Source organism: Epinephelus fuscoguttatus, linkage group LG20 (genome assembly GCF_011397635.1).
Source record: "Epinephelus fuscoguttatus linkage group LG20, E.fuscoguttatus.final_Chr_v1".
Taxonomy (NCBI): domain Eukaryota; kingdom Metazoa; phylum Chordata; class Actinopteri; order Perciformes; family Serranidae; genus Epinephelus; species Epinephelus fuscoguttatus.
In genome coordinates, this window is record NC_064771.1 from 31622371 (window position 1) to 31643322 (window position 20952).

Consider the following 20952-nt stretch of genomic DNA (forward strand, 5'->3'; position numbering starts at 1 on the left):
TGATTGCTCACCGGCATGACCTGGGTTAGGGACCCAGGGTGGCTACCATGTTTTTTGCAACAATGTCGTCCCACCACTGAAAGGCAAGTAAGCAGCTTCTTTTGAGCCCCAGAATGCCTTTAGCTCTGTTAAGTAACACCAGTAGCTGTGCTGACTCTGCTAAAGGCACTAGCAGAGCAAACACAATGCCAAAGAGGGTTTGTGGCTCAAAACTCTAACGCTTTTTCTCCGGGGCGACCTGGGAGGAGACTAGAGGGTGGGCACAATGTTTCCACAGCAATGCTGTTGCATCATGCCGGCATTACGAGCAGTAATCGTCAAATGTGCGGTGCCGCTAGCTAGCAAGCACCTGCCCAGGGTGGTGGGCAGCACAGGGCGGACAAAGCTAACGTTAGCTAACGATCGGAGGCCGGAGGGTGGGTAGTGGGCACTATGTTTCCGCATGTCATAGCAGTTAGACAGCTGTCTGTCGGAAAAGCCAACAGAAAATAATATAAAAGGCGAAACATTTTACATCATTAAACATCAGAATTTCACCACCTTTAAATGGATAGCACCTTTAAAACGTGGCGCTAAAGCTCACTGAGTCAATGGAGCGCTGGACTAAAAGGAAAGACTCCACATGTTGACCTGATGATTATTTACCTTTTGCATACTATAAGTATCTTTTTATAAAGAGAATTGTCAGGTTCGGTGTTTTGTTGCTGAAACGTGAGGACTTTGAACGTGATAATTAGCAGATAAGAGCGTTAACCTTTCATCAGCTGCAGCATCTTGGCCTCCTTCTGACATTGTCTCAGATAAAGTTTATCACTCTCGACTGAAATCAAGTCATTTATTTATTGATCGAGCTGGTTTAACATAAGAAGCTTAAAAAAATTGCACAACACACACCCTTTAATATCTTGATGTACAGCCCGGAGCAGTTTAAACGTCTGCTTGGGTTTCTTTTATCAGTAGAAGTGATGATGATGTTCAAGGTTCAAAGGTTCTCTTGACTCTGTCAGGCTGATTTTTATGAGTCCTCATTCTCCTTGTGTCACCCGTCAGAGCAGAGGAAAGGATCTGCTGTGTACACACGCACACCTGCAGAGTTGATCACCTGAGAGGACGGCAACAGGTAGGACAGCTGTGGCATTTAAATCAGCGCGTTGTTTGTTTTTGTAAGGGTCCATTCTTACAAACTAATAATGAATTTGTCAGTTTGTCAATATCAATTCACATAAAACATATTTGCAGATCTGTTTCATTTTGAAATGTATGTATTGTGAGTTTTTGTATTTGAAGAAGGATCACACATTTACACAAGGATTATTGATCTGTTCACACAAATAATAGACACATTTATCTCCATGAATACCAGTGTGGAAGATACTGTTACAAGTCCTGTGTTTGAAATCAAGTAAAAGTACAAAAGTATCAGCTAGGGATGCACCATATTTTTTGATCATCTTGTCGATAGTGCTGTAGGCTCGCTGCGAACAACACTCGACTCCGTAGCACCTCTTAAAAAGAAGTTGACAAGGCAAAGAAAGTTTGCTCCTTGGTATAACTCTCAAACCCATAAGAATCTCGTCTAATCTGGGCAGACAGTCTCAAAATGTATAAGAGGGGCCTCCGCAATGCCAGAGCAAACTATTACTCAGCATTAATATAAGAAAACAAGAACAACCCCAGGTTTCTTTTCAGCACTGTAGCCAGGCTGACTGAAAGTCACAGCTCTATTGAGCCTTGTATTCCTTTAGCCCATAGCAGTAATGATTTTATGAGCTTTTTTTAATGACAAAATTCTAACTATTAGAGGCAAAATTCATGACCTCCTGTCCTGAGATAGTAGGCCTATCTATCTAACCTCAAACATAGCTGTAAGACCTAATATATATTTAGATTGCTTCTCCCCAGTTTCTCTTCAAGAATTGACCACAGTGATTTCTTCATCTAAATCATCGTGTCTCTTAGACCCCATCCCAACTAGGCTACTTAAGGAGGTCTTTCCTTTAGTTAACACTCATATATATTAGATATGATCAATATATCCTTATTAACAGGCTATGTACCACAGTCTTTTAAGATAGCTGTAATTAAACCTCTACTAAAAAAGCCCACCCTGGATCCAGAGGTGTTAGCCAACTATAGACCAATATCTAATCTTCCCTTTATGTCAAAGATCCTTGAGAAAGTAGTCGCAGACCAGCTGTGTGATTTTCTCCATGATAATTTATTTGAGGAATTTCAGTCAGGATTTAGAGTGCATCATAGCGCTGAGACAGCTCTAGTTAAAATTACAAATGACCTTATGATTTTTAATTTCGTCTCTGTACTTGTTTTATTAGATCTTAGTGCGGCGTTTGACACAATTGACCATCAAATTCTACTGCAGAGACTGGATCACTTAATTGGCCTAAAAGGTTCTGCACTAAGCTGGTTTAAATCTTATTTATCTGATCGTTTTCAGTTTGTTCACATCCATGATGAATCATCCTTACATACTTAAGTTTGTTTGGAGTTCCACAAGGTTCTGTGCTCGGACCAATCCTATTTACTCTATATATGCTTCCTTTAGGTAACATCATTAGAAACCACTCTGTAAATTTCCATTGTTATGCGGATGATACACAGTTGTATTTGTCTATGAAGCCAGAAGAAAGTAATCAATTAACTAAACTTCATAACTGCCTTTAAAGACATAAAAACCTGGATGAGCACCAATTTCCTGATGTTAAATTCAGACAAAACTGAAGTTATTGTTCTTGGCCCCAAACAACTCAGACTCTTTATCTGATGACATAGTTTCTCTAGATGGCATTGCTCTGGCCTCTAGCACTACCGTAAGAAACCTCGGAGTCACATTTGATCAAGATTTGTCTTTTAATTCTCATTTAAAACAAGTCTCACAGACTGCATTTTTTCATCTGCGTAATATTGCGAAAATTAGGCCTATCCTGACCCGAAAAGATGCAGAAAAATTGGTCCACGCTTTTGTTACCTCCTTTTTATTTATTCAAATTGATTTTTCATGCTGGAAGTAAGCATCAACCTTTCCTTTTTTTTTTTTTAATTTTTTTTTATTACATTGACTATAAATGTGGTTAATGGACACACAAATGCCATAAAACAAGCTCATTCCCAAACTCTTGGTGTGTTCTCATAAAATAATTAACCTCGACCTCGGTGGAGTTCACACTCATGACACATGCACGAAACTGTTTCAAAGGTCAAGAAAAATGTATGTTGCGCTCTTTTATTAAGAAGATAAAAAAGCTGCATTTGTAATGTCAGATTTTAAAGATTGAAGCACTGTTTTGTTGTAGTGTACATACAGACTGTGATGTTTGGGTGTTCATGGGTTGGACTCTATCTTGAGTGATTATCAAGCATTTTTCGGTGTCCCTGCAGACCTTGCATCATGGACTTCCTTCTGCAGTTGCTGTTCTCACCTCTCTCCACCCCGGCCATCATCTCCCTGTTTGCCGTGGGAGCTGCTACCTTGTTTTACCTCAACACACGACCCAGTCCCCTCCGCAGCCCCATAGACCTCAACAACCAGACTCTAGGAATCAAGGTAAAGAGTGCCAGGATGAGTTTTACTCTGCTAAAATACACAACCCAATCACCAGAGGAAATGTTGGCATTGTGCATTTCTGCAAACCATGGATGAGTTGCATTTGCATGGTTAACGTGTAGCTAGGTTTAGGCACAAAAAACACTTGGTTATGGTTTGGAAAAGATCAAGTTCTGGCATAAAATATCTGTTGGGTGGCACAATCTCTGCTGGAAAAACAATGACAGCACACTTTTGGCAACTAAAAAGACCCAAGAAAAACAGCGACCGGTCCCTAAAAAAACATCCCCGGCCCTTAAAAAGCTGCTGGAAACACAGCAATGACTCAAAAAAAAAACCAACCAGTTTGTGTGTTGGTCTCAAACAGTTGTGTGCAGCTTTTTAGGCATCTTACCTTGTCACGCCATCCAGCATCCCCTCCACCTCCTGATGACAGTCGGCTCATATATTGAGTTACTTTAGAAACCTTGATATTGGTATTTGTGGTTTGCAGAAACGTACAATGCCAACATTTTCTCCTGTCGATTGGACTGAAATACATTTAGATGCAGTGACGTGGAAATGCAAGATAAATAGTGATTATAGGCCGTACCATCTGATGGGGATTATTAATGAGCATGTTTATGTACATTCATGAACACAGTTTATCAGTGAAACGTTAATTCTCAGACTGATTCTTCCTGATGTCCTCAGGGTGGAGCAAGGAAGAGCGCGTTGCTTGAGGACAACAACAACCTGATGTCGTATTACCATGGTGACGCCAAGACCATGTATGAGGTCTTTCAGAGGGGTCTGAAGGTTTCAGGTGACGAAAACTTTCTTTACACTCACTGATGACTCTCTCAGGATGGGTGTTCATGCTACCAGTGGTTCTCTGGTATGCAACAATTGGTAGCACCTTCCCTTCATCACATGCAAAACATTTCAATAAAAACAGATGTGTGGGTATAGTAAGGGTGGAAATGTGTAGGGTATGAGAGTAAGGCTTCACTCTCCTCTTTGTTGAATTTTGTTGACCTACAGAGGCGAGTGGGAGAAAAAAAATTCTGGTAATCCGTTTTCTAAGTCTGATATAGGTTGTCTTTATGCCTCTGCTCCAATGATAGTTGTAACTTCAAGCATCATGTTTTCAGGTTGTCTGTCCGTCCCATTCTTGTGAACGCCTTGAGGGAATTTCTCCAAATTTGGCACAAACTTCCCCTCGGACTCAACAATGAACTGATTAGAGTGTGGTGGTCAAAGGTCACTGTGCCCTTACATCCATCTCATCCTAATGAGCGCAATATCTCCAGAATACCTTGACGCAATTTATTCAGTTTTGACACAAATGTCCACTTGGACTGATGATTAAACAGATTCGAATTTGGTGGTTTAAGGACACAGGTCAAGGTCACTGTGACCTTGTCTGTCTCATTTTTGTGAATGCAATATCGCAAGAACACCGTGAGGGAATTTCTTGGACTCAAAAATGAACTGATTGGATTTTGGAGGTGAAAGGTCAAGGTCAGTGACATGCATCTTGCTCATTCTTGGGAACACACAATATCTCAAGAGGTCTTCAAGGGAACTTCTTAAACCTTGACACAAACGTCCCCTTGGACTAAAGATTAAACTGATTAGAATTTTGTGGTCAAAGGTCAAGGTCAGTGTGACCTCAGTAACCATGTTTTTGGCCATAACACAAGAATTCAGATGTTAATTATGAAGAAACTTTACACGAATGTTTAACAGTATGTTCTCCAAAAACACTTCTCTGGTCAGATACTGAATTGGTAACACTAATCTTTTGTGTCCACCCTAAAATGGATCTAGGCATCCATGTTTTCACAGACATGGATGTAAACTGTGAGAAACTTGACTGGTGCACGGAGGCATACAACCACGGAGCAGTAATTCTAGTTTCTCCTGTCTTTATGACTGAAGAGCAGGTGGAAAATAAGGTTTTGCCAGATAATATTTCAAGTTCCTTAATTTCTTTTTTTTTTTTAATCTGAAATGTGTAGATTTTTTTTTTTTTTAATCAATTAGAAAAAATTAGTGACATGTTTACTGTTGTCTCTTACAGGTAATGGACCGTGTCTGGGCTACAGAAAAGCAGGAAGGCCGTACCAGTGGCTGAGGTACAAACAGGTAAAACAACACTGGTAATGCAACACTGGGAAAAACATGTTGAAGATGAACTGCTGTGAACTCCAGCTGACCTTTCCCCCACTTCCTGTACATGAAGGTGTCTGATAGAGCAGAACACCTGGGGTCAGGGCTCCTTCACAAGGGCCTGAAGCCGAACTCTGAGACCTTTATTGGCATCTTTGCTCAGAATAGACCAGAGGTGAGTGTGGACGCTGCCAAGGGGGTGATTTTATTTTATTTTTTATTTTTAATCTAAGCAACACACAGTAAACGCTCTCGCTCTGTTTCATGGGTCACTCACAGTGGATTATCGGTGAGCAGGCCTGCTACACCTACTCCATGGTAGCGGTTCCCCTATACGACACCCTGGGTCCTGAAGCTCTTGTGTTCATTATCGACCGAGGTAATTGGAGCTTCTCTCGCGCTCTTAATCCTGCTAATGACAGAGTCCAGTAACTTATCAGCCTCCACAGGGATCTGTGTCAAGGGTGCTCTAATCTTTTCTCACTTATTTACCACACCCGCCCCTTCAATCTGTGCTTCATTTTGCTTTTAATTATGTGATCACCTGTGGGCAGTTTATCACAAGACAAAGAACACGATTGGTACAGCTTCTAAATATAGTTTTACTTATTTGGAAATGGTACTAAAACTACAATAATGCTGACAAATTCAACCTTGTATAGCGCATTTGCTTGCCTCATAAAAGCACTTGTGTCAGCACTATTATAATATTTATTCTACTGGTAATACACGTGAAGTTTTCTTTCAGCGGAGATCTCCACAGTGCTCTGTGACAACCAGAGCAAAGCAGAAACACTGCTGCAGACTCGGGAGAAAGGCCAGACTCCAGTCCTCAAAACCATCGTCGTCATGGACTCTTTCAACTCTGAGCTGGTCGAGCGGGGAACCAAATGTGGAGTCGACATTGTGTCAATGCAGGATGTGGAGGTAAAGCATGTCCAACACGAATTAGTGGTTACTGGTGAGTCACTGCTCGTGTTTACTGGCTTCAATTGTTTCAGCTCTGCACAAGTAACACTGTTCAAAGGAAGCACAAGCGTTATTGAAAACATGCATGTTTGTTTCTTTGTTCCCCAGGCTCTGGGGAAAAGTAATCTTCAAAAGCCAGTTGTAAGTTTGATTCTGAGATATTCATGTTTTGAGATTTAACCAGCAACATGCTGCTCTGATGTGCTGATGATGATTTCATGTCTCAAACAGCCACCAAAGCCTGAAGACCTCAGTATTGTTTGCTTTACCAGCGGCACCACAGGTGATCATTTTGTTTTCATCTGAAGGGTTTGAGTTTATAAATCAGAAAGAAAAGGAAGTTGTTTGATTACCTAGAACAATAGCAAGCTTCTGTGATGTTTGAATCTAATCTGATTGAGAAAAGCAAGAGCAGACATGGTCGAGTTCATTTTAGCCGCTCACGAACCAATCAGCTGATAGTAACATCCTTAGTTTAACACTCTTTGTCCAGACTGAAATATCTGAACAACTACTGGATGGATTGCCCTGTGAGTTTGTACAGACATTATTGGTCCCCAGAGGATGAATCCTACTGACTTCAATGATCCCCTGACTTTTGCGCTAGCGCCACCATGAAGGTGACGTTTATGGTTTTGAGTGAAATGTCTCAGCAGTCATTGACTGTCATGACATGTCTCCTGCAGGATTGAACTCTGGAGATGCTCTGACTTTCCTTCAGTGCCGTCTTGTAGTCAGTGGGCAAATTATCAGATGTTAGCAGTTTTTGTTTTTACTCCTGTTATTTAGTTGTGTATACCTCCATTAATATACTTCTTACTTTCTCTCTTTATCTGTACTTCTGTCCTTTGTGCTGCTGCAACAACTGAATTTCTCTTCTGGGGATCAACAAAGGCTTATTGATCTCATCTAAACATTGTACCTGATAAAATCAGTATGATGATGTTAGCGTTTCACTCAAAGCACCTCTGTACCTGAAGCACAGCCTCACAGAGCTGCTGCAGTGTAGCAGCGTAGTAGTGACACTCGTCTTGTTAAATCATGTATTTACTCGACATTCAGCTTTTAATTTGTGTATAAGTGATCGTTATGTCAACTACGTTGCTATGAAAAATACTTGTTTCCAAAGTATTAATTATGGAGGCCCATTTCCACCAATGAGATTTTTAAAAAGAAAAAAAAAAGATCCTGTAAGTCATAATTTGAAACTTTCTCAAAATAGTGACTTTGAATCTCAAAATGACTTCCTGTCTTAAATAGTGACTTAGTTTCTTAAAATAGTCACTAAGGAACTTGAAATAGGACTTAGTATCTTGAAATATTGACTTAGTTTCTTAAAATGACTAATCACAAATATATAGGCGAAACGTCCCCAAAGTAATGACTTTGTACTGCAAAATATTGACTCGGTATCGCAGCATAGTGAGAAACTTTCTGCATAGTGACTTAGTATGTGACAAATATTGAGTTCAGTATCTTACAGTAAAACTTTGTGAAAATAATGACTTGTTAGTTTCAAAATAATGGCTTAGTGTCTCAAAATCATGACCTTGTATTGCATCATAAAATGACTAAATAAGTTAGTAGATGAAAATTAAACTCAAAATAATGACTTAGTCTCTTAAAATAGTGACTCGTTATTGCAAAAAATAATAACTCAAAATAATGACTTAGTATTTTACAAAATGACGTATTTCAAAATAGTGCCGTAGTGTCTTAAGATAGTGACTCATTATTGGAAAATAATGAAAAGTGTCCTCAGAATAATCACTTGCTCATCTTGAAAAAATGAGTTGGTACATATTTCAAAATAATGACAGTATTGTAAAATGAATATCTGAAAATAATGACTTGACTCAAATAACTTAGTATTTCAACATTATGAGAAACCTTCTCAATAGTGACTTAATACGTGAAAAATATTGAGTTAGTATCTCATAATGATATAAGATCTCAAAATGACTTCCTGTCACATAATAATGAAACTTTTTCAAAATGATTTATCTCGAAATGACATACTATTTTAAAATTACTTATTGTTGCAAAATTATGAATTGGCATAACAAAAATTACATCTTATAGTAATGACTCATTATTGCAAAATGACTCTTATGTCAAATGTGTTAATATTTCAAAATAATGAGTGATCTTAAACTAATGAGTTTATCTCTAAATGAGTCACTGTTTTAAGATACTTTGCCATTATTTTGAGAGTTTTTCAGTATAATGACCTACATGATCTATTTTTTTCTCCATCACACTGGCAGCATCAGGCCTCCATATTTACCTGAAATTATATTTGTCTTTAAAAGGTAAAAAAAACTTTATCTCTTCTTCAGGAAACCCCAAGGGAGCGATGCTGACCCATGAGAACGTGGTCTCTGACACTGCAGCCGTCATCAAAAGCTGTGGCGTATGTTTAAAAACCATCAGGTGTCACTTAAGTGAAATATTCAGAGTTTGTTATGGACAGACGTGTCGCTAACGGTGTGCGTCCCACAGGAGGCGTTTGTCCCATCTACTCAGGATGTCAGCATTTCATTCCTGCCTTTAGCACACATGTTCGAGAGAATCGTACAGGTGAGACTCGGATCATAAAGCATGTTTACGATCATGTATTTATAAATGAGACTTAATGACTGTGTGTGTGTGTGTGTGTGTGTGTGTGTGTGTGTGTGTGTGTGTGTGTGTGTGTGTGTTATAGACAGCGATGTACGGTGCTGGAGGTAGGGTCGGATTCTTCCAGGGAGACATCAAACTGCTGCCAGATGACATGAAAACTCTGCAGCCCACCATCTTCCCCGTCGTCCCTCGACTTCTCAACCGCATCTATGACAAAGTTAGTGATTAGCAGAGGGTGAATGTAACTAGTACATTTACTCAAGTACTCTATTTAAGTACTTGTGTCGAGTGTTTTGATGTTCAGAAGGAAATTTTTTACTTTTTCTGCACTACATTTATCTGACTGCTTTATTTACATTATGAGTTTTACATACTCACATTAGTAAAATAATCTTATATGTGATACAGTCTTCAAGTAAATTTTCCTGATTATACAGATGTACTTTTTCCTGTAACAGTATTTTTACAGTGTGGTTTCGTAATTTAACTGAAGTTAAAGGTCTGAATTCTTCCTCTTGGACACGACACCCCCTGTTTCCTCTCACTCTGCTTTAATCATCAGCTCAACACATCCAGTTTCTTATTTCACTTGTTGTAATCAAACGTCCTGTCACCAGGTTCAGAGTGGTGCCAAATCGCCTTTCAAGAAATGGCTGCTGAACTTTGCCGTGGAGCGGAAGTTTGCTGAGGTGAAGGAGGGAATCATCAGGAACAACAGCATCTGGGACAAACTCATCTTCCACAAAGTGCAGGTGCAGCACAGTAGAATAATCTCATAGAAACAGAGTCAACTAATGTAAAACAAGCCCAATTTTTACATTTAGGAGTCTCTTTAATTATGTATTTATTTTGATCATAGGAGTCTCTTGGTGGAAGAGTGCGGGTCATGGTGACGGGAGCAGCACCCATATCTCTCTCTGTGCTCAACTTCCTCAGGGCGACTCTGGGCTGTCAGGTAATTAACATTTATCCAGGTAACAACTTTTATTACATATTATACTAAATTATTTCCGACATTTTGTTATAGAATTTTAACACATTATATTTCTATATCAATACAGACACTTAACCATAGTATATATTAGTCTACTGATATTTTTTTTTTAATTGCTCTTGTATAGTTTCTATTTTTACTTTTTCTTTTTCTGGTTTTATTAACTCGAGTTATGTTTCATCTACTTTAATTGATTTAGCTGTATTTATTTCTGTACTTGTGCTGCTACAACACCGGAATTTCCTCTGTGGGGATCAATAAAAGTTTATTTTATCTAGTCTTACATTTCAGGAATTTTTTTAAGATGCCAGTTTAACACTTGTTTTCCCCATGCACACCTCCTGAGAATTATCACCCCATAAAGCTAAATGCAATATTTTCTTGGATTTTATTTTTTGTTTTATTTTTGTTTATTTTATTTTTTGTATTTTATTTTTTTGGAATTTTTTAATTGTTTTTTTTTTTTTTTTTTTGTATTATTTTTGTATTAATTTATTTTTTTGTATTTGTTTGTATTTTACTTTTAATTTTTTTTTAAATGTTTTATTTTGTTATATCATCTTGTGAATAATGAGAAGGAAAGTGTTATCCCAGTTCCTCAAAGCAGTCATGTACTTGATGATGTTTGAGGAACTCTGAGATACATTACCACTCATGTTTGGGGGGGGGGTTTATTGATCACTTCATGGTGTCAACCTGGTCACACTGCCTTTCTTACTCTAACCTGACTGGTGCTGTCACTGCAGATCTTTGAGGCGTACGGTCAGACAGAGTGCACAGCCGGCTGCACATTCACGACACCAGGAGACGCCACCTCAGGTATGAAGGTCAACCTCTTGTCCAGCATTTCATTACATGAGGGTGAACAGTTAATAGGTTTAGCTTCTACATTTTCCTGACTATACTTACGTACTTGAGTAATATTTTAAATGCAGAACTTTTACTTGTAATGGAGTATATTTTAACAGAGTGGTGCTTCTGAATACTTTGTCACCACTGCCACCACTAAAACACTTTAGAATTATATTTGAATTTTAAATACAAAGGCAACATTTCTTCAAAGTTGAGATTAATTTCATTTTTAAAATGACATGATCTTTTACCACCAGGTCATGTTGGAGTGCCGCTGCCTTGTAACATTGTGAAGTTGGTGGATGTTGAAGAGATGAACTACTTCGCCTCAAATGGAGAAGGAGAGGTAAGACGATGGAAACTGAACAGGTGAGGTGGAGGGACGAGGATATTAAACCGCTACCTGGACTGAGAAATGTTACAGAGCCAGGATCCCGAGACCCGAGTGGACGAGTCACAATCCCGCTAAATCATCAAAAGGAAAAAACAAAACAGTTTAATCTTATTAAAGTCTAGATATATCAGATTAGTTTGCCAGTGTTGTAAACGAAGGGTCAGAGGCTTGCAGACCACCTGCCTGCTTTTCAAATCTTTAGCATTTTTAAGAAGGTTTTAAAGAAAGCATATTTAATGGTTGTGTCGTTGTTTCTTGGTGGTTGTTTCCAGGTCTGTGTCAAGGGTAGAAATGTGTTCAAGGGGTACCTTAAAGACCCCGAGAAGACTGCAGAGGCTTTGGATGAAGACGGTTGGCTCCACACTGGGGACATCGGAAAATGGCTGCCGGTAAGAACCACAACCCAGATAACAGGAAAATGCTGATGTAATTTAATTTTCTCTCTACTTCATGTAAATGAGCCGACTGAATAACAACATGTTCCTCTGCAACAGATGTGTAATGTTTATGGATGGAGCCCTTAAAACATGTTGGCTGAGTGTTTTCAGTGTTTGAACAAAAGGGATTTAAGGTGGAACAGTTTAATAACTAACCTTCACCTATGGCCATGAGCTCTGGGTAGTGACCGAAACAATGAGCTCGTGGATACAAGCAGCTGAAATGAGTTTCCTCCGTGGGGTGTCTGGGCTCAGCCTTAGAGATAGGGTGAGGAGCTCAGACATCCGGAGGGAGCTCAGTAGACCTGTTGCTCCTTCATGTCGAAAGGGGTCAGTTGAGGTGGTTCAGCATCTGATCAGGATGCCTCCTGGGCGCCTCCTGTTAGATGTGTTCCAGGCATGTCCCACTGGTAGGAGGCCCTGGGGCAGACCCAGAACATGCTGGAGGGATTACATATCTCATCTGGCCTGGGAACACCTCGGGGTCTCAAGGAGGAGCTGGAAAGTGTTGCTGGGGAGAGGGACGTCTGGTGTGCTTTGCTTGGCCTGCTGCCCCCACGAGCAGCCCTGGATAGTTTGATAACTGAAAGGTTTTAGAAACAGGGTGATTTCTCCTCTGTGACTGCTGTGTGAACAGAGTGGAGTTCTGAAGATCGTCGACAGGAAGAAGAACATCTTCAAGCTGGCTCAGGGAGAGTACATCGCACCGGAGAAGATTGAGAACGTGTATGTGCGCAGCGGAATTGTGGCCCAAGTGTTCGTGCATGGAGACAGTCTACAGGTAAAACCAGCATATCTACAGTTTGTCCATATACAGTCAGTACGTACGCTCTCAGTCTGATAATCCAACTTGTGTACTCTGTCTGTAGTCGTGCCTGATCGCCATCGTGGTCCCTGACCCGGACGTCCTGCCAGGTTTTGCAAAGGATCTGGGGTGCCAAGGCTCCATGGAAGAACTCTGCAAAAAAACAGTAAGGTTTCCCTCTCTGTCCTCTCGTTGTACAAAACAAACATGCTGCGGACAGATAATCCAGTCACTGTAATATAATTTAGTGTCTCTTCAAGCTTGAATAGCTGCCCACACACGGCAAAGGATATCTGCGGTAAACGTGATCATTAACGATTAAAGACGCCAGTTGGAGTCGTCTTGCACGCTTGCTGTAAAACTCATAAAACACAACTCCTGCAAATCAAATCAAACATCAAGAGCAGTGACTTTAACAGTGATCACCTTTTTTTTGTTTACAGGAAGTAAAGAAAGCCATCCTGTCTGACATGATCAAACTGGGCAAAGAAGCAGGACTCAAGTCCTTCGAGCAGGTAACAGCTGTTTTATTTGGGGAATTCATCAGGAGTCATGTGTAAGGTATACGCAAGTCCACTGTTGTTGGGGAGTTATTGGTGATTATACTGCGATCCAAAATCCAGTTAAATGTTCTGCAGGCATCTAGAGCTGATTCTAACAGTCTCCTTTTTAGGGCTTTATTTCCATATTTAAAGAGTAAATCAACCTTTAGCTGAATCTTCAAGGTTATTAACATCTGTGGTGCTCCACATCTCACTGAACCTGGCTCAGTCGACCCTCTAGTGGTTAAAATGAGCAGTTTCTGTTCAAAGAAATGTCCTGTGGTAACATCAGGACCACGCAGATGTCAAGACACTCGACTCATTTCCTCTCCTCACTGCTCAGAAATCCCCCCCAATCCTCCAAAGATTAAACTTCTAAACAAAGACTCTCATCATTTAAAGTTTTTTCTGCAGTTTGCATCTTGTACCCAAACTTTAACCATCTGCTCCTCCTCCTCCTCCTCCTCCTCCTCCTCCTCCTCCTCCTCCTCTTCCTCCTCCTCCTCCTCTTCTTACCACCTGATGCAGGTGAAAGACATTTACCTGCACCCAGAGCAGTTCACCATCGAGAGCGGTCTGTTAACGCCGACGCTCAAGGCCAAGAGGGTGGAGCTCAAATCTCTCTTCCAGCCACAGATCGACAAACTGTACGCCAACATGCAATAAATGGATGCGACACCATCTTCTGTGTTCGTGCCTCTTTCTTTTCAGTCTCTGATGAAGACATTTCCATCTCTAAACACCCAGAACAAGACACTGAAGTTGTGTGTTTTGGCCTCAGAGGCCTGAGTCACCTGAGACAATGAGATTCTGTTAAACTCATCTTCTCATCTCAGAGCAGCCTGAGGGGGGGAGGGGGGGTTGGCTGGACCGACTCTTTGGCTGCAGTCTGGGTGAATCATCCTTTCACAGTTGCTGGCTGAAACTCTCTCACTCTCGTCAAAGAGCTGGATGCGTCAGTGCTGCTTCCCAAAAGCCTTCAGTTCAAAGCAAAATTATCAGTGGTTTACGTGGTAAAGCCACAAAACAAGTCACAGCTGCAATGACAGCTGCAAAATCACACACAATAATACATGATGTCACAGTTACCTTCAGAGCCACAAAGGACATGAATATACAACAGTTTTCACATGGTTGAGTCGTGCTCCTCGTGGAGTGGCCCTTTAAATGTTTATCATGTAGCCAGTATCACACACAATAAGTGAAATGTAAGGGTAATCTAAGGATGGAGAACAAAGCTGAACTTGTATCGGACATTTAACAGACAAAATCTCGTGTCCACACTACAATAAAACAATGCACGCAGTATCACTGCTCCTGACGAACATCCACATAGTCTGAACTGTTCCCAAAGTTCAACTAAGGCAAAATGTTTCTGCTGTTTGTTTGCTCACACTGCCCTCATGTGTCACAACACAAACATTACAGGTACAGATGATCTCTATACTCCAGTATATTCAGCTGTGTCACAGACATTACTGAGAGAAATGAATGACAAAATGGCATCGCATCGGAAAATTATGATGGAAACGCCAAAATTCGAATTAAAATCCCCTGATTCGCACAAACTAAAATACGCTCGCTTTAGCCGGGTTTTGGTTGATTCGAAAAAATGTTGATTCGCAAAACAGGGGATGGAAACAGTTATGTTCGAATTAAGTCTGACGTAGTGCACCTCTCTCCATGGTGATATCCACACTCCGGGTCAGGAAAGCGGTAATGCATTTACAAGCTGGTTGCCAACCGCCAGAAAACGTAGAAGAAGAAGAATGCAAGACTTGTTTTGTTTCTGGTTCTGCGGAAATCTCGCGTGAGTTTGTAGTTTTCACCAAAGTCTGTACATTTAATGGAAACACACAGGATTCATATTTCTTTTAATGCGCATTTCCCAATGATCCGAATCACTTTTGGATGGAAACATAGCTTGTGACAGCCACTGCACCACCGTGCAACCTAACGACTACACAGTAGATTATATGATAGTAAAACAATGACAGCGAATGTTTTACTGCATAATGACGACTTTTACTTTAAAAACTTTGAATTCATTTTGCTGATGACACTGACTTTTACCTCAGTAAGGTTTTGAATGCAGTACATGAAATTATCTCGGTCTTCAAGTGCAATCCACTACTTCTTAGTGCAAAACTCCATTTGTTGAGTACAGCTCGACACGGCCTTTCCTAAAAACTATTTATTTCTGATTTTATGAATGATTATATTGTCTGTTTTTTTTACATGCTTGTTTTATTGACTTGTTTAATCACCTGATCAGCTGTACTATATTGTTGTACAATGACAGTAAAGGCTTTCAATTCTATTCCAGGGTGTCTATAGGTATCAGTTACTTAAATTTAATGCTTCTTAAGTAGTAGTGTGTCGTTCGCGAAAGACTCATTCAAAAGAACGGATCTTTTGAGTGAACGTATTGCACTAAATCACTTCTGGAACTGATTCGTTCATTTCTCAGTTCAGTTGAGCTCAGCAGCGAGCATGCAGTCCGGGAGTGGAACTGCCGATTTGGTTCGTACGAACGATGAATCACTCGTGAGGCAGCCAGGGTGCAGGGAGGGACTGCCTACCGTGTGACCAATCATTTGGTGAAAGAATCACTTGGTGAACGACGTAACCCTGAACCCTGAGTGATTCAAATCATTTCTTCTCAGCCATACACCGTTTTCTCCAAGCTAACGGCTAATGTAGCCAGGAGTCAAGCCACATGAACACAATCACACACCTCCCCATTGTTTCAACAGACTTAGTTTCCAGATAAACAAACTTAAAACGTTGGCCAGTAATGAGACTCACCAGTGCAGGGCAGACGCAGCGGAGCCGTGTATCAGTTCAGTGAGTCTGACTACGCAGTACACAGTCAGGGCTCCTCCTGCCAAGCACTGAGCGATTCGGTGAACGAATCTTTTCAATGAATCTTTTTAATGAACTGATTCTAGTGATTAAGTAACATCTAAAGAACTGCTTTGCCCATCACTATTCTTAAGGTCCTTTCAAGACTGATTTTTGGACGAATCATCATTTTCTTATTTAAGCATTGTGGGTACTTATAAAGGTATGTAGTATATGTGATCCCGAGCAGAGGCAGGTTTTATATAGGAATATGGTTTTTAGATTGAGTTAGGTTCATCTACATCAGGGGTGTCCAAACTTTTTTGAATGGGGCCACATAAAACAAGGTGAAAATACCTGGGGGCCAACTGATTCTGACATCAAATGGGTTTAAAAAAAAGTGAGACTAATGCAGCCATTTTTTATCTTTTAATGAATTATTAGAATATGATGCCTGCCTACAAACTGTATGATAGTCCTATCATTGTGAGGTGAAGGGTAAAAATGCAAAGTGATCTTGCTTGATTAACCATTATTTTGTAAAGGGCTGCATATAGTATATTTTGAAAGTCAAGCCGAGGGCCGATTAAAACTGGTCTGCGGGCCACAATTGGACCCCGGGCCAGACTTTGGACATGCCTGATCTACATTTTGCAAACAGGTAAGTGCAAGTGTGAAGTAAAAAGACAGTATGAGGCTCAGTGGTAGGCGTAAAGATTTGTGACATCAGAAATGTGAACAAACAAGAGCTTGACTCATTTTGACTAAAAGAAATTAAATCATGGATAAATTAGATAAACTGGTTGTGACCTCACAAATTTAAATGCAAGTCTTTTTAAAGACTTTTAAGGCCATATATTTATAAAATACAAAATAGAATTTACGACCCTTTAAGGACCTGCAGACACCATGTATTCTGTTCTGTTCTACATGTTATTCATACAGAATCATACATCTTATTGACAAACGAGTAGGCCAAAATAAATAGACATAAGTCCCTCTTCAGTGCTTTAAAATAATTTGACATGTCCCCCTCTTGTGAGTAACGAACAGTCCCTTAGTTACTACACTGCCTGTTCATGTGAAGCTCATGTGATCAATGCTGCCACCTTGTGGTTGCTTTTGTCTCTGCTCCTCTCAGACAGTCCCCCGTGCTGCAGCTGGATCAGCGCCGCTTCACCTGGAGTTTACACCGGGACAACCCGCCGCTCTCCCCGCTCACCTCCCCCTGTCTCCGGACCCCTGAGGACAGGAGTCCCCTCAGTGTGTCACAGACTGGAGCTTCACGCGGATGTCACCTCCTCCTATGTGTTTAAAACTACTGTACAGTCGGTGTAAGGATTAGTCTGGTTCCTCCTCAACTCCTGTGATTCAAACCTACCTGTGAACCGGAGCAGCTTCTCCAACATGGCTTCTTCCGCCACAGGTGACCGCGCGGAGCAGGTAAGAGGACTTTAACTTCTGCTGCTGCTGCTGCTCAGAGTAACAGGTCTCCGTGTTAATGTCGGGATTCAACTGCTGGTGTGGTTTGTTGTGGATGTGAAACACTAAGGAAACAAACCCGCTCCTCATCCTTAAAGTTCCTAAATGAAAGTTTTATTTTCATCTGCGGGGGAAAGCAGAAATAGTAAAAATCTCGCTAATTATTTCCTCACAAATGCACTTATTCACTTTGACATGGAATTAGTGCCATCCTCAAACTGTGACGGGAGTCTGGTTGTGTTTGTGTTGTTTTTTTTGTTAGTCTGAGGTTCATTCAAGTCAACAGGAGAGGTTTACTTTCACTTGCTGATGTGACTCAATGAAATGTCACTGGACATAATTGTCTTCACATGAATTTCTGCAGCATACAACTCTGGGAACCTTGATTTACTTATAAAAATGAGTATAATGGCTGAAATAATAACATTAAAGGACCCTATCATGGTGTTGTCATGACCCTAGTTTCAGGCTGCCCTCAGACCTAGAGTTGTCTCCTTTGGTCTGAATCAGGGACTAGTTTTGCAACAAAGTTGTACAATTGCCTAGAGTTGGTTCATGTTCTCATGGCAGCATTTACAAGCGGACCAGATAAAATGCCTTGTGTGAGAAAGCTGCTCTTGATTGGTCAGAATTTCCATGAGGGAAAAATCCAGGAAGTAATCCAAACAGTGTGTCATGTGACTGCAGTTGGTTCAGATCCAGGTCGGAACACATTCTCACCACAAACGAACCGCACCAGAGTTCGTTTGTAACTGGACCGAGACCACCTCTTCAAGAAGGTCTTGGTCCGGTTGTTTTGGTGCACACCTGAGTGTGACTACTGTGTTCACACCTGCGCAAACGAACCGCACTGATTGGGCAAACGAACTTGAGTTCGATTGAACCGAACCACACAGGGCAAGTGTGAAAGCAACCTTAGCTCCTTAACGGTGTTCTATATACATTTACAATATACAAAAACTGAGACCTTCCACATCAGCCTATGGACAAGAAATGGAGTCCGCTAACATTAACAAACAACCGGCACCCACCACAACACAGAGTTCACATACATTTTGCAGCATCAGCCCGGTGGAGACGGACCTTCACTTAGCACCCTTAAGTAACTCGAATTCAGTCAGAGCAAGATCAAGTGCCCAAGTGCCCAAGTGCCGGGGGTCTGATCCCAGACTGCCCTCTCAACTATCCTGAGTCCCTGCTGGATCAGCAAACTTTCTGTTGCTGCTGTGACACAAGTTAAGGCCTTTGCACATTGTCCGTTTTTTTGTCTGAAATTGTCGTACGTGTTAAAATAAGTACGACCTCACATTGCGTCAGTCACGTTTGCGCACTCCAAATCTCTAGTTTGTCATTAAAGTTTTTGAACAGGTAAGATTTTCTGCATTTTTCACATCTGTCAGAAGCCTGCGAATTTTTACGTTGTGTTACTTACACAAGTTTGAATGACAAGAATATTTTGTTTTGACTTGCGTCATACACGGCAGTTACTCACGTCATATGCTAATGAAATTGCTAAATCAATGACTGAAGTACAGCTGGTACATCCTTGGCGTCATACGTCCCCACAGGATGTCAGTGCTAATTGGGTTTCGCATCGCAAATTGGTTGCTGAAGTCCCGATTTTTCAACTCTCGCGAATAAACGTATGGTGTGAAATCAGGCTTCTAGCTTTGTCTGTGGCATTTATTTCGCGTCCATCGTGCCGCCCCATGGCACATGGTCCAGTCACATTTTGACAAGGTGCAGCTGCTTATAGAGTTTCATGTTTGTTCATATTTTATTTCTGCCACTAAGCGACCAATAAAATCTTGCCGACTAATGACCTTTCCAGTCGACTAACGTTTGGTCGACTATTAGGGGGCAGCCTTAAGGATGAGGATTGAGAAGATCTAAGAATGAAAATGTAAACAATTTATTTAGAGCAGAACAAACAATATTCTATCCATCAGAGAAGAAAAATCTAATCCTGTTAGTAGTAGAGTGAGTAGAATATACGAGACTTTTATGGACTTTGTCATTTGATTATACCAGGAAATATTATGTGCACTCAGAAGATTGTTGCCAGTTTCAGACTTTGAACACATCATGAATAGTTGTGATTTGCAAATTCATTGCTGTGGGTCACGAGTTCATGAGAGGAATCCTCTTTGAGCTGAGTGCAGGTGGTGAAATGAAACTGGGAAATGCATGACAAGGTCAAACAGTGACCTCTTGCCTGCATTTAGGGGCTGTTAATTAATAAATATGCATAGATAGCTTTACATTCATTTTAAATTCTATACTGCTGAATGTTTTGTAAAGGCTGATATAAGCTGAGCATTCACTGTTTCCTGAGCTCATATGTCCTTTTAGAAAATACCAGGTGTGCATGATGATTTCTTTAAGCTACACTGTGTGTTGTTGTGTGTGTGTGTTTCAATCCGTGTGTCTGTGGTTCCTCCTTCTATCCATTAATGTTTGACCACAGATTGTAATGGGGAATAGGAGCTTTCTTAGTGCTGCTGTTAATAACTGCCTGTTGTCAGGACACTGTGCAGGTTTATTGTGGCAGAGCAAACACAGTGAGACTCCACCTATGTCCTGGTCTGAAAGCAAATGGACAACACAGTGATTACGCCTCACCTGCAGCCTGCAGAGCTGCGTGTGCATGTAGCGCAGGCCGGTCTGATGAAAAGACACAGCACCAAGGTGTTTGGAAGTTTGGAAGTTAGTTTTTCCTTTTTATTTTATCATTACACTGCAAATGCTTCTTACCTGAAACAAATAATCTGCCTGTCTGGTTGAATCTTATCAGAAATGGTTCGTCCTCATTCATGCCTTATTGTTGTCATATTCATGCTCATGGTTTGGCTAGTTTTTGGAAATAGAGTGTTACCATCTTATGTCACCATCAGCAACTGGTTTCAGCAACAGCCCATCTGATAAAAGATTTTTGAGGCCAATGCCAAGTGATATTTGAGAGTTTAAAAAATGTGGTTCTTCGGGATGCGTGATAATATCATCACGTCATCTGTGCTGGCTGATATTGGTCGACTGTGACTCAGAGGTAGAGCAGGTCGTCCACTAATTGGAAGATCGGCGGTTTGCTTCCTGGATCCTCCAGTCCACGTGTTGAAGTTGGGCAAGATACTGACCTCAAATTGCTCCTGATGGCTGTTCCATCGGTGTGTGAGTGTGGTGGTAGCGCAGGTGGCACCTTGTATGGTAGCCTCGGCCACCAGTGTATGAATGTGTGAATGTGACATGTAGTGTAAAAGCACTTTGAGTGGTCGGAAGACAAGAAAAGCGCTATACA

At 40.9% G+C, this 20952-nt stretch overlaps 1 protein-coding gene across 2 annotated transcripts in view; it reads left to right on the forward strand.

The window, feature by feature from the left end:
* Positions 1–14012, forward strand: part of acsl5 (acyl-CoA synthetase long chain family member 5) — a 22159-nt gene extending 8147 nt beyond the window's left edge. For both annotated transcript variants that reach the window (XM_049564442.1, XM_049564441.1), the window contains 21 exons: positions 1051–1120; positions 3397–3562; positions 4256–4367; positions 5628–5692; positions 5790–5891; positions 5996–6095; positions 6465–6643; positions 6794–6826; positions 6917–6968; positions 9025–9098; positions 9188–9265; positions 9390–9524; positions 9925–10059; positions 10167–10262; positions 11048–11120; positions 11411–11499; positions 11820–11936; positions 12622–12765; positions 12854–12955; positions 13233–13304; positions 13860–14012. In XM_049564442.1, coding sequence (XP_049420399.1) covers positions 3407–3562; positions 4256–4367; positions 5628–5692; positions 5790–5891; positions 5996–6095; positions 6465–6643; positions 6794–6826; positions 6917–6968; positions 9025–9098; positions 9188–9265; positions 9390–9524; positions 9925–10059; positions 10167–10262; positions 11048–11120; positions 11411–11499; positions 11820–11936; positions 12622–12765; positions 12854–12955; positions 13233–13304; positions 13860–13997 — 2052 coding nt within the window. In that variant the 5' untranslated portion in view covers positions 1051–1120; positions 3397–3406 and the 3' untranslated portion in view covers positions 13998–14012. The remainder of the gene's footprint in view (positions 1–1050; positions 1121–3396; positions 3563–4255; positions 4368–5627; positions 5693–5789; positions 5892–5995; positions 6096–6464; positions 6644–6793; positions 6827–6916; positions 6969–9024; positions 9099–9187; positions 9266–9389; positions 9525–9924; positions 10060–10166; positions 10263–11047; positions 11121–11410; positions 11500–11819; positions 11937–12621; positions 12766–12853; positions 12956–13232; positions 13305–13859) is intronic.
* Positions 14013–20952: the final 6940 nt, after the last annotated feature.